The sequence below is a fragment of the Chionomys nivalis genome, chromosome 11, assembly GCF_950005125.1.
Source record: "Chionomys nivalis chromosome 11, mChiNiv1.1, whole genome shotgun sequence".
NCBI lineage: Eukaryota > Metazoa > Chordata > Mammalia > Rodentia > Cricetidae > Chionomys > Chionomys nivalis.
The window spans coordinates 56,641,475-56,655,095 of NC_080096.1; the positions used below are offsets into that span (position 1 = coordinate 56,641,475).

General features: G+C 41.9%; 3 protein-coding genes across 3 annotated transcripts; 1 reads left to right on the forward strand and 2 right to left on the reverse strand.

The window, feature by feature from the left end:
• Positions 1 to 1,413: 1,413 nt before the first annotated feature.
• Positions 1,414 to 4,325, reverse strand: LOC130883758 (interferon alpha-13-like). The gene has a single exon (XM_057784521.1). The coding sequence runs from the start codon at positions 3,896 to 3,898 to the stop codon at positions 3,359 to 3,361; it is 540 nt and encodes a 179-aa protein (XP_057640504.1). The 5' UTR covers positions 3,899 to 4,325; the 3' UTR covers positions 1,414 to 3,358.
• Positions 4,326 to 6,042: 1,717 nt separating this feature from the next.
• On the reverse strand, positions 6,043 to 10,142 carry LOC130883760 (nuclear receptor coactivator 4-like). Its single transcript, XM_057784522.1, is given in 4 exon segments — positions 6,043 to 8,239; positions 8,242 to 9,153; positions 9,841 to 9,946; positions 9,948 to 10,142. Coding segments are annotated over 4 exon segments (1,860 nt in total). The 5' UTR covers positions 10,083 to 10,142; the 3' UTR covers positions 6,043 to 7,532.
• Positions 10,143 to 10,699: 557 nt separating this feature from the next.
• Positions 10,700 to 11,272, forward strand: LOC130883757 (interferon alpha-12-like). Its single transcript, XM_057784519.1, has one exon. It carries the CDS (start codon positions 10,700 to 10,702, stop codon positions 11,270 to 11,272), a length of 573 nt encoding a protein of 190 aa, XP_057640502.1.
• Positions 11,273 to 13,621: the final 2,349 nt, after the last annotated feature.

Here is a 13,621-nt window from a genome sequence, read left to right on the forward strand (position 1 = left end):
ATTAATAATTTAGGAATTATTGAAATAAAAACCATTCCAAATGCTTTACTTACTGCTCAAAAAATGTGAGGTCAGACATGCAAATGGTTTGTAAACACCTACTTCTCCAGAGAACTTCCTTTATAGTAGGTTAGAGGGGAAAAAAATCTCTTAGTAACTATTTGTGCACGTTGAGCTGTCCATCGTCCAGAAGACACGACCAGTGTGAACCTGGGAGCATGCTCCCTCCCTCAGATAAGAAGTGGAGGGAATCGAATCTTCCAAACAGATGTCTGTTCTTCTGAGGAAAAGCCCATTTGATCTGAAGAGAAAACTCTACTAGGAAGCAGAAATCTGCGGAAAACATGCCAGAGCGAACCTGGTACTTACTTCTTTGATGACAATTACCAAAAGGCGCGATCGTATTCTCTGTATGCCAGCACTGCTCACTCTCTCTCTCTCTTTCTCTCTCTTAGCCACAGACATCATTAGGTTATTAGAAGAACACTGTCAGTTCCAAAAATGTGAGAAAATTCTCTCGCACGAAAACTTTACAAACCTCGAGTTGCTTCGTTTTTGGTTTCACTTGTGGTTATGCATTTTCAGGAAAAAAAAATGACCACCGGAAATCCAGACGTAAGAGATAGCAGTTGTCTACTGAACAGAGGTGGTTAGTGAGGACAGAATGAGGAGCACACACTGGGGCTTTCCACATCAGGGAGCAGGAAACCAGGGCTATGACGCTGAAAAAATGGGGTCTGGAAAGCAGGGAGGGACTGGGAGTGTATCAGAAAGAAAGCTGTGTGCACACATATGTGTAATATTATATATAGAATGTGCTGCTGTTAAACAGTGCATCGTGTGTAATGCATAGGTTTATATGTACTGCCACTTTCAGTGTTGGTCTAGGACATGGATCCCTATATAAAGTAATTGTAAGCCATCGATTCCTTATTGATTATTGAATTCTGTGATTGATCTTCTGTTCCAATGTGTCTCATTATAGAAATGTTTAGGCTATTATAAGAGACAGCAGTCTTTTTTTTTTTTTTTTTTGGTTTTTCGAGACAGGGTTTCTCTGTGGTTTTGGAGCCTGTCCTGGAACTAGCTCTTGTAGACCAGGCTGGTCTCGAACTCACAGAGATTCACCTGCCTCTGCCTCCCGAGTGCTGGGATTAAAGGCGTGTGCCACCACCGCCCGGCAGCAGAGTCTTTCAGTGCTTCAACTGTCTATACTTTTCCATTAACTCTTCTGTCCTTAAGATGTTCATTTGATGGTAAAAATCTCCGTATCTGCTTGCTTTCTCTTTTCTACTCTGCTAGAAAGAAGATGCTGATGTTGTTTTGTGGCAACAAACATGATCTCTGGAAATGAAAGCTGAAGACTGGAGCTGGCGAATCATCCAAGTGTGCCGGGAGTAGCAGCAACATTAGCTACTAATTTCAGTGGGAAAGATCTATGTTTTTAAATACAGTAATGTTGTTATGAAAGTTTTTATATGTCCAAGGGATCTTCATGTGCAATGCAGTCTGTCTTACTTGGGGTTTCTATTGCTGTGAAGAGACAACATGACCACAGCAACTCTGAAAACATTTAATTGGGGGTGGCTTAACGTTTCAGAGATGTAGTCCATTATCCTCCTGGTGGGACACATGGCAGCATGCAGGCAGACACGCTACTAGGGAATGAGCAAGAGTTCTACACGTTGTTCCAGAGGCAACAGAAGGGTCTACCACACTAGACCTAGCCTTAGCATATAAGACCTCAAAGCCCAACCCACAGTGACACACTTCCAGCAAGACGGCCATGCCTACTCCAACAAGGCTGCACCTCCTAATATGGCCACTTTTCATTCAAACACATGAGTCTATAGGGCCATTCCTATCTAAACCATCACACAATCCAAATAAAAACAGAAATTTTATTTCTCCCAGAAGTTACCAAATTGTATTTCTCCCATGAAGATACCAAAGAACAAGAGCAGTGCTGTATTGGTATTGTCACCACACCTGATTTGAGATAACAGCTACATGTCTAAGAGAGTGTTACTGAGGGATTACTACCCCTACCACAGGAGCCTCCTACAGCAGATGGCAATGAACACAGAAACCAACAAGTGGTCACGGAGCAGAAAATAAAGGGCTGACTTCCTGGCCCCGAGGACCATTGCAGAAGAGGGAGCAGAAGGATTGCAAGATCCAGAGGCCGTGCATGACTGCAGCAAAGCAGTGTTCTTGGACCAGCATGGTAGCTACACAGATGAACTGAGAGTGGCTGTGACTGAATGAACAAGACCAAGCCAGACAACATCCCAGCTTGGAAAACGCAGGAAATTCCACTTGTAGCTGAGGAACTATGGCAACTGGTGGCTGCTGAGAGAGAGATTCATTGTCCACAGGGGTGGGGCCTCTAAGAGAGGTTATCTAAGGTTCCAGGAGATGCCCCTGTGCACAACTAGAAGCCCTAAGACAGAGGAGAAGGATGAAAAGGAGGAGGAGAAGAAAGAGGAGAAAAACCCATGAAATGGAGAGGGAGGATTAATTTCAGAGGCCTTTCACTTCCGTGGTGGGATTTATTGCAGGTATATTTTTGAGACTATTATGAATGGAGTTGATTTACTGACTTCTTGGTATGTTTGCTGTGGTATTCAGGCAGGTTGATGATTTTTCTGTGATCTATTTTATATCACTGCACATGATCTCACTCATACTTAGAACCCAAAACTGCCAAACTCACAGAAGTTGAGAGTGGACGAAAGGTACCAGAGGTCATGGAGGTCAGAGGGAGGATTACTCTGGTGAACATGACATCAAAGAGGACCAAGTCACAATGTGACAGGAACAAGATTCTGGACAGCGTGCTGACTGTCCAAACAGAATACTACATCCTGAAGAGAATTAGAGGGACAGATGCAGGGTTTGTCTAAGCACTATGCCGTTGTACACATGTATCCTGCTCAATTTTTTGACATTGTGATCATTTGTATAATTTGTATGATGTAGAGTATCCACTTAAAAATACTGGGAAAATTGGAAAATTACAGAATTAACAAATTAAAAAATGTTCTATACAGCAAAATTTAATAGAAAACAAAATAATTTAATCACACAGGATGGTTTGCTACATTAAAGAAAATATAAAACTTTAAGATTGAATTTAAATAACTTAAATTATATAAATAGTAAAATGAGTGAATAAATACAAACACAGATACACCAAAGAGGATGAAGGAACAAAGCTTTCATATGTAGACCCAAGTTGTCTCTGTTCTGCTGAAGCATCTAGGCAGGTTGATTGAATTCATGCCAAAATGAACAAGAGTTTTTAGTGGAGAACTTAGTGAGGTCCAGTGTCCAATCCCAGGAGACTCCTCAGGACTTACTCCTCCTCCTTGTTCAATCCTTTTAGCAAGTCGGCTGAGAGAGACCAGGCTCTGCAGACTTCATCTCTGACCACCATCCAAGCACAGGGGCTGTGTTTCTTCTCTCTGAGGTAGGCAATAATCTTCCGGAAATATTTCTTCACAGGGTCTTTCCTCACCTGCTGCATCAGACAGGACTGCAGGTCTTCGAGCTTCAGGGAGAGGACATCACAGAATTGCTCTCGGAGGGTTGTCTCCCATGCAGCAGATGACTCATTTGAGCTGAAGAGCATCAGGCTCTGCTGAATCACGTCATACAGTACCTTGATCACTTGAGGCTTCTGGAGCTGCTGGGCATCCATCTTCTCCAGGGGACATAGAAAGACCTTTCTTTCCTCCAAGCAGAGAAGACGGGAAGATTGCTCCTTTTGTACCAGGAGTTTGAAGAGAGTCTTGTTCATGAAGTTGTCATTCTGACTCAGGTCACAGCTCAGACAGCAGGTTGACCAGTAGCTCATCAGCACCAGGATCATCAGGAAGTCACAGGGTTTGGCCATTGTGGATGTTGCAGATGCTGCTGGTCCTGTGGGCTGTGTGGTTCTGAACCTTCCCCTCTAGGTCCTATGAAGACCATCATTCCTACAAGACTTATATAGGAGAAAATTAGTTTTCATTTTCTGAATGCCCGCCCCTTACTTCCGAATTGTCTTTTCACTTTCTTGAGCTCATCCTCTGCTTGTGTCTAGACACTTTTTTCTAAACCATTTTGGTTTTCATCTTTGTTTCCTCTTTCACGGCTGCCCTCAGAAAGCTGTTGTTTTCAGCACTTTTCTGTTTCTCAATGGCATTAACCGTTACACCACAGATGATCATTCCTTGTTTGAAACTTACACTATTTTATCTATTTCGAAGATAAAGTTTCTCCCAAAATTGTATTTAAAAGTTATTTAAATTGATTTTACATTGTGTTTTGTTTATATTATTTAAATAAATACTTATATCATGTAATGCCAATTACATATGCAGTACATATGTGATGCGAATTATTTCTAAATGAAAAGTATGGATGGAATGGTACACTTCAAATTGCCTTCATTAACTCTAATATTGATTTACATAAGATGTTCATTGCATCATTAGGGTTTCTTCGCTATTCTTCCAGTAATTGTCATGCCATCAAGCTTGATGCGCTGAGTCCAGGGTTGAAACAGAGAAACAAACTCTCGTTAGTCGGACTCCAATGAACACATTCACACATGGTAAGAGCACATTCACACACACAATGCATGCATACACACAAAACCCTCACACCGTTACATAAAACACACTCACATAAGCACACATTTACCTCCACACAAATGCACTCACCTACACATTTACAACTTCACACATGTAAACACAAAACCACACACTCAAACACAAACATAAATTCCCACACACTCACACAGTGGTGCACACACCTGTGGGCACACTTGCAGACATGCTCTCTGTCACACACATACACACATCTATTCACAATGCTCACACACACACACTCCCGATAATACAGAGGAGTAATAAGAGTAATAACATCTCAAAACAAAAACTTTCATTTGTCACACTTCAGATCCTTAACTTTATGGATTTATTCACCCCATGAGGCTGGACGTCTTACGTGGTCTTCCTACCATGCTGGGGTCCAGAAGAAGTGGGCTCTAATGCCAGTGAAGGAATGGGCTTGCAATCGAGGAGAGAGCAAGCAGGCAAAGTTCAAAAGCTTTCTTCTTCAAGTCCTCTATGGGATTCCAGCAGAAGGTGTGCCTCAGCACAGAGGTGGGTCTTCCTATCTCAAAGGATCTGGGTTAAAGGTGAGTGGTCCCACCTCAAAGATCCAGATAAAAGGTGTGCCTTACCCTCCAAAGTCTTGCTTAGAAGTGGCACTTGCCACTTCCCCTCAAGAAAAATCCCTCACAGGATTCTTAGTTTTGAGGTTTACTTCTTATTACTCTTGTGTATGACTGTGTGTGTGTGTGTGTGTGTGCATGTGCGCACACGAGCATTGTTTATAGGTGTGTGTGTTTGTGTGTGTGTGAGAGAGAGAGAGAGAGAGAGAGAGAGAGAGAGAGAGCATGTATGTAAACGTAGATGTTTGTTCACTAGTTTGTTCACCAGCATGTGAGTGTGTGCACATGTGTGTACATATGTATGGAAATGTATGTGTGTGTTTGAGTGTGGGGGCATGTACATGTGAGAATGTGTAAATGTGCATGTGAGTGCATTTTCGTGGGGGATGTATACTTATGTGGGGGGAGTGTGTGTGTATATATGTGTGTGCCTATGTGAATGTGAATGTGCATTTTTGTGTGTGATGCAGTGTGTGTCTATATGCAGATATGGTGGTGTGTGTGTGTTAGGTGTGGAGTGTGCATGTTTGTGTGTATGTATGTGTGGGAGTGTGTACGTATATGTGTGTGTTTGAGTGTGTGTGAGCAGCCGCAAGATGGCCACATCATGAAAGTGGTGGGCAGAGGACAAACTACAGGACTCAGATTTCTGCTTCAACCACGGGTTCCAGGAATCAAACTCAGCTCATCAAACTTGGACAGCAAACCTTCACATATTGAAACCTCATGATGGCATGGCAATCATTGAATAAATAGCCAATATACAGTGATTATTAACTCAAACATAAATATAAATCAGTATTAAAGTTTTTTGTGGCCATTATGATTTTAATGGAGATATAAAATTTATCAATGCAAAAGAATGGTTTATGTATCATTAGCATAGTGATTAACTTAAATTACATTTTAATAATGTAAAATACAGTGTGTTAGACCTCAAAAGAGAAACTACAAAGTTCCCTGCAACTTAAGATGTTGGGAAGGCTCTTTAAATTGTTTTTACCCACCAACTTAATACTCAGTGGTATCTGGGGGGACATAAGAAAATATGAGGCTCTTTTCAGCTGTGATCCAGAGCTGTATGGTAATGTCAGTATGAGACCGTAAAATTTTCCCACAAGTACTTCCAATAGGCAGTTCAAAGGCTTAAAGTTATCCTGGAGAATTGTAAAACATAAATCCTGCTACTCTCCTACAGAGAAACTTTCTAAAATGTAAGCATCATAACTCAAGGACGTCAGTTCTATGAAGATTCAATAAACACTCCAAGGCACAAGTGTTGAGCACAGCCTGTTGATCAAGATGTCACTGCACTGTACTTTTGGAGGTTCAGGATGCTGTGCTTGAAGTGACAGGACATTGACTTTATCCCTAGTTAAGAGCACCAGGTGTCAAGCTCAGCTTCCATTTACACAGGGTGACAGGTGGTCAGTACTGCATTCCTAACACATCTTGCCTTTCTGTTTTTGTTGGCCTGGGGCTCTTTAAAGCAAGGTTTGTAGAACTTCAGGGGCTCTGACTGCCCTAAAAGTGGTCTTGAAGCAATAAAGAGCTTAGTAGATACTTGGAAAGGAATTAAGGCAGCAATTGCAGTAGCTTAATTTCTTTTGAATGAAAAATGTTAGAAATGACATGTAGCCTAAACATCTGATTAGTATCAAAAATTGCAATATAACTAATAGACATTTAGTAGAGGGAAATATACTGTATTGGCAAGGTTAATTCTGTGAAATATTCTATATATCAACTGAACAGAAAAATTTCAAACCCCTAGAAGTTCATAGCAAGAGAAACAGCTAAAAGGCAATCAAAAGTCAGGAAAGTTTACTAGTTTTAGAACACATTAACACACTTGATATAGAAATATTTCACTTTTAAAACTAGTGTTTGCCGTTGAAGCTGCTAAAGGCCAATGTTCCGAAAGGCTGTTTCAAAGGCAATCAAAAGTCATGAAAGTTTACTAGTTTTAGAACACATTAATACACTTGATATAGAAATATTTCACTTTTAAAACTAGTGTTTGCAGTTGAAGCTGCTAAAGGCCAATGTTCTGAAAGGCTGTTTCTAGTAAGGGAGTCAGTGTGGTAGTGCTTCCATAAGAAGGAACTGCAATACCTTAGCATTAAGCCTCTTTCACACACTAGCTCATAATTCGATGATTTCTGTTTACTAGTCCAAAACTAAGCACGAGAGGAATGAAGCTGACTAGTCAGGCCTGGAATAAACAATGGCTTGGCAGGTCATAGTCGCTCAGCTCGAGGATGTGGTGATCTACAGGAAAGCTGCTCAGTTCTAGTAGTCCATTGCTTCACATCTGTAGAGGAGTTCTATACAGCCATTTGTCTTTATCAACTTTAAGCTGCATACAGGCAAAAAGATCACACACTGCAGGGAGGCCACGGAAGTTATGTTCTTCTTGCAGGGGTGAATTCAGAAATACTTCCTGGGCCTTCTTTCGAAGTAGCCACTTATCTTCTCCAGAGGAGAACTGGCTGAGGTTTCCCACTTTCTTTCCTGGTAAGACCCAGTCAGCAGTATTAAAAGGATGCCAGGAAGTGGTCATAGGGCCTTTAAGCATTTCTTTACCAGCTCTCTCCCCAGTACTGGGCACTTCCTTAGGGTTTCTTCCTTTGCATGTGGGCCGAATAAGCCACTCTGACAGGCAACTGTTCCTTATGACTTAGAAGGGATCAGCAATTCTAGCAGGAGTCATTGCCTTGGGTGCCTTAGCTTGTTCTATTAGCTCATTTCTGGAAGTGCAGAGCCACAGATTGAGGAACTCTTTGCGTTTCTCAGACTCAGATTTGGGATCCATGGGCATTCCATTCTTATCTTTTCCTTCGTTCTTCAGAAGCCATTTATACACAGCTTCCTTCTCACAGATGTCATCACATACACATTCTGCAAAGCTTGTGCAGGGTTCGTTGGCTTTGCATACTTCCTCTACTCTACATGCGTCCTGATGGTTCTGGACAAGCCAGCCCTCGGTGCTTATGCCGGGGACCGTAAGTGGATTTTGGCCTCCAAGTGGTCATTCAGGCATTTCAAATTACTCAGGTTCTCAATCTCCACACCTCTGGGCTGGTTACCCTGACAGTTGGTACAGGAGTCAGGCTTGACAAGCCAATCATTCACATTGTAGGGCTCTTTGAACACCTGGAATAAGAGGTTAAACTTCTCACTGGCTTCACAGCTGGCATTCTCAGGCTTCTCCAGTTCACAGGGTTCTTGGGGAGTCACCAACAAGTCCGACAGGTCCAGTTCTTCTTGATCAAGGAGCTCTATATCTTGGACCTTTTCAGCTTCAGTAGAGAAAGAGCTGGTGCTGCAATGGCTGTTAGACTTTGAGGAACTTGGTTTTCCAGGACTGTCTTGATGACTGTTGAGGAGCCAGTTCTCTAAGCCCTTTAGATTGCCCCAGGCATTGTTGAAGAAACTACAGGCTCTGGAAGAAGTCTGACTGTTCTCCAGGGTCTGTTTTGGGATAAGCCAGTCCTGTGGGTTGGTACTAGGTACATAAGGAGCCTGATGACCAATAACAGCAGGTTTGCTCACAAGAAGCCATTCACTGAGAGAAGCAGCTGTGCTACTGGATGCTGACTTCTGCTCTGGCACCTGGGTATAGCCTCTTTTCTCTAGGAAAGGCCCAGTATTTGAAGAGCTAACATGAGCCATCAGGTGCTCAGGAATTTGAATTGTCTTAAGGGATCCAAATGTGGTGATGGTCTGGGGCAGAGCAGATGTGTCTGCTTCAAAGAGCAGGACAGTTGAATCTTCAGGCTTAAGAGTCAAACTACCCAGTCTCTCTAGGCACAGAGAGACTTGATTGGCCAGATCTTTGTTCTGGGTGTGCTCTAGCTGATGAATAAGACAACTGAACTGGCCCATTAGCCAGTAAAGCTGCTGAGCCTGTTGCTGTAGTGTCTCCTCTTTTTTTTTTTAATTTTTTTTATTAATTAATTTATTTAATTATTAAAGATTTCTGCCTCTTCCCCGCCACCACCTCCCATTCCCTCCCCCTCCCCCAATTAAGTCTTCCTTCCTCCTCAGCCCAAAGAGCAAGCAGGTTTCTCTGCCTTGTGGGAGGTCCAAGGACCACCCCCCTCCATCCAGGTCTATTAAGGTGAGCATCCAAACTACCTGGGCTCCCACAAAGCCATTACGTGCAATAGGATCAAGAACCCATTGCCATTGTTCTTCAGTTCTCAGTAGTCCTCATTGTCCGTTATGTTCAGCGAGTCCGGTTTTGTCCCATGCTTTTTCAGACCCAGGCCAGCTGGCCTTGGTGAGTTCCCGATAGAACATCCCCATTGCCTCAGTGTGTGGGTGCACCCCTCGCGGTCCTGAGTTTCTTGCTCGTGCTCTCTCTCCTTCTGCTCCTCCTTTGGGTCGTGAGATTTCAGTCCAGTGCTCCAATGTTGGTCTCTGTCTCTGTCACCTTTCATCGCCTGATGAAGGTTAATATTCAGGAGGATGCTAATATGTTTTTCTTTGGGTTCACCTTCTTATTTAGCTTCTCTAGAATCACGAATTATAGTCTCAATGTCTTTTATTTATGGCTAGAAACCAAATATGAGTGAGTACATCCCATGTTCCTCTTTTTGGGTCTGGCTTACCTCGCTCAGGATAGTGTTCTACCTGCTCATTGAGCCAGACCTCACGGCTCCGGAGGCATTCTAGATGGCGACTTATGCAACTGTGGATCTGAGCTTTGACCTCTCGTTAAGTTATCTTTAATTTGCTGTTCAGCCCGGAGCACTCCACCGATAGCGAGCTCCAGCTCCCTCCGTGCATCACTGCGCCTGAGAAGGGTCTCTCTGTTACTGTGGCAGCCGCTCTGTTCCAGGGAAGTATTCATTCTGCTCACTGCTCCAGCTGGCAGGGCTTCTTCCGGTGACCCGAGCGCACCTTGGACCGACCCAGACCCAGTATTAAAGTTAATAAGGGCAATTTGAAAAACTATTTTTTCCTTTGAAACATTGGAAAAACTTAGTATCATTAATATGATAAATTTATAAACCATGAATTTGCGTCATACCTTAAATTATAATTTAAAAGTATGTATTTGATATAAATAACAGAAAATTTAATTACAAACTGAATTTCAATATCTTTTTATTACAAGTTTTAGAAGGAATTTATCATTGAATTATGTGTGTAAATATCAAAAGTAGAATGCATGTGTGTAGTTAATAGTTAATGACAATTTTACTCAGGGCAAGAAAACCTCTGATATAGATTTGTTTAGGAGAGCAATGAAAGAGGAAGCAGTAATGAAAATAAAAACGGTTGATAAAAATGCCCAGACACAGCTGAGAACGAATGAAGAAAAGTGAAAAGAGAATTGTGGAGAAGGGGAGGGCATTCAGAAAGTGGAAACTGGTGTTTGCCCTACGTAAGACAGATGCACAAATGATGATCTTCAGAGAACCTAGAGGGGAAGGTTCAGGACCAGCAGCATCTGCAACATCCACAATGGCCAGACCCTGGGCTTTCCTGATGGCTCTGGTGCTGATGAGCTACTGGTCAACCTGCTCTCTGGGGTGTGACCTGCCTCAGACTCATAACCTCAGGAACAAGGGAGCCTTGACACTCCTGGCACAAATGAGGAGACTCTCCCCTCTCTCCTGCCTCAAGGACAGAAAGGACTTTGCCTTCCCTCTGGAGAAGGCGGATGCCCAGCAGATCCAGAAGGCTCAAGCCATCCCTGTCCTGCAGGAGTTGACCCAGCAGGTCCTGATTCTCTTCAGCTCAAAGGACTCATCTGCTGCTTGGGAGACAACCCTCCTAGACACATTCTGTGATGACCTCTATCAGCAGCTCAAGGACCTGCAGACCTGTCTGATGCAGCAGGTGGGGGTGCAGGAACCTCCCCTGAGCCAGGAAGACTCCCTGGTGGCTGTGAGGAAATACTTCCACAGGATCACTGCCTACCTGAGAGAGAAGAAACACAGCCCCTGTGCCTGGGAGGTGGTCAGAGCAGAGGTCTGGAGAGCCCTGTCTTCCTCAGCCAAGTTGCTGTCAAGATTGAGTGAAGAGAAGGAGTAAGTCCTGAGCCAAAGTAAAGTGGACTATCCTGGACTAGGACACTGCACCTCCCTGGAAAGATTTTGCTTTCCCCAAGATCTCCTTTATTTTGAAATTATTGATTCCATTCGCCTGAATATTTAGCACAATATTGAGTTATATAGTGTTGATTTGTAAGGGCTTTTGTTTATTCATTCAGACACACATTTATTTATTTATTTATTTATTAGTTCTTCTGCTTGTTTTATTATTTACAAGACTTTAATTATTTTATAATACCATGGAATTTTATATATTCTTTAATGTATCAAACCAAAACTCAGTTCATCGCCAAATAAATATTTTTACTATACATGTTTGATTTTACTTGTCAACCATTAGATCTTTGAAAAAGTTTTTGATATTCTTCAACTCAGTCTGTCATCATAAATATTATATATCTGGACTCAGTAGGAAAGTAATGTGCACTGAACAGACTTAAGAGGTGAGCTGATGGAACCACCTCACAGTTCTTGTTTATTGCTGGTGAAATCTTACTCCTCTCCATTATATAGTATCTTCTGAATGTATAGCCAGCATGCTGTGCAGAAGGAAGCCCAGATCTTGCTTGTATCATATCTCGCCTTGGTCTCTCGATCAACTATTGCTAGACTGTACCTCCCTCTGCCTTCTCAGGCCTCTGATAACTAATATTTGACTCTCACCTTCTAGCAGATTAACACATTTGGATTCCAAAGATGAGTGAGATCATAAAACCAAAATGAAAAATAGCACACAACCAAAGAGAACCTTACCACAAAGCAGCATGAAACAAATTGGGGTATCATCCCTTTCTTGGTGATGGTCTATGTTGATGTGATAAAGGAACCTGGGAGTGGAAAGGATTTATTTTCGTTTAAAATTCATAACATATTCCACTAGTGAGAGATGGTTGGGCAGGATCCTGAGCAGGGCACAAACCTGAAGGCAGGGGTTGGTAGAGAGGTCATGGAAGAGCACCGCCTATTGCCTTGAGGGCCCATGGTCTGCTCATCCTGCTTTCTATGCTGTTAAGGACCACCTGCTCAGTGCCACAGTGACCTGGGCACTTCTACAGCAGACATCAGTTATTAAGTGCTTTAGGGACTTGTCTACATGGTGATTCTGTAGAAAAATCTTCCCTAAAAACATTCCTTTTTCCCATCTGCCCCTAGCTGGTATCAAATTGACATGAAAATTGTCCAGGGAAACTTCTATCCCAATAGCCTCAAAAAACACCCTTTGGAATAAATGTAACAAGGTAAGTGAAATTTCTCTGAAAGTGACGCTGCTAATACCTCCCAATTTCATTTGTTATTATTATTTTTAAACAATATTTTATTTTAAATACCAATATGAGTTCCCCTGTCTCGCCTTCTCCCACTACCCCCACCTTCTTGCCAACCACCACCCACACCTCAGAGAGTGTAAGGCCTCCAATGTGGTGTTAACAAAGCCTTTCCAGGAAATAATCAAATTAAGAACTGAAATTAATAAAATAGAAACAAAGAAAATAATACAAAGAATCAAAGAAACAAAGAGCTGTGGGCTTTTTTTTTTTTTTTGAGAAAATCAACAAGGTAGACAAACCCTTACTCAAACTAATCAAAAGGCAGAGAGAGAACATCTGAAATAACAAAATCAAAAATGAAACTACACTGAGAAAATCCAGAGAATCATTAGGTCATACTACAAAAGGCCGTACGCCCCCAAAATTGGAAAATGTAAAAGAAATGGACAATTTTCTGGATAGGTACCACATACCAAAATTAAAACAAGACTAGGTGAATAATTTAAATATACTTATAACCTGCAAAGAAATAGAAGCAGTCATCGAAAGCCTCCCAACCGAAAAAAAGACCAGGGTCATGTGGTTTCAGTGAAGAATTCTACCAGAACTTCAAAGAAGAACAAATACCTATACTCATCAAATTATGTCCACATAATAGAAACAGAAGGAACATTGCCAAACTCTTTTTATGGGGCTAAAGTTGCCCTGATAACAAAACCACGTAAAGATCCAAGAAAGAGAATTACAGACCAGTCTCCCTCATGAACATTGATGTAAAAATACTCAATAAAATACTTGCAAAAAGACTCCTAGAGCACATCAAAAAAATCATCCAGTATGATCAAGTCAACTTAACCCCAGAGATGCAGGGATGGTTCAACATCTGAAAATCTATCTACGTATTTCACCATATAAATAAACCGAAAGGAAAGAAAACCATAAGATCCTCTTATTAGATGCTAAAAAAAATTCAGCAAAATTCAACACCTCTTTATGAAAAAGGTCTTAGAGAGATCAGGGATACAAGGAGCATACCTAAACATAATAAAAGCAATATAAAA

Coding starts and splice junctions, on each gene's coding strand:
- LOC130883758 (XM_057784521.1), bottom strand. CDS start 3,898: ATGGCCAAACCCTGTGACTTCCTGATGATCCTGGTGCTGATGAGCTAC.
- LOC130883757 (XM_057784519.1), top strand. CDS start 10,700: ATGGCCAGACCCTGGGCTTTCCTGATGGCTCTGGTGCTGATGAGCTAC.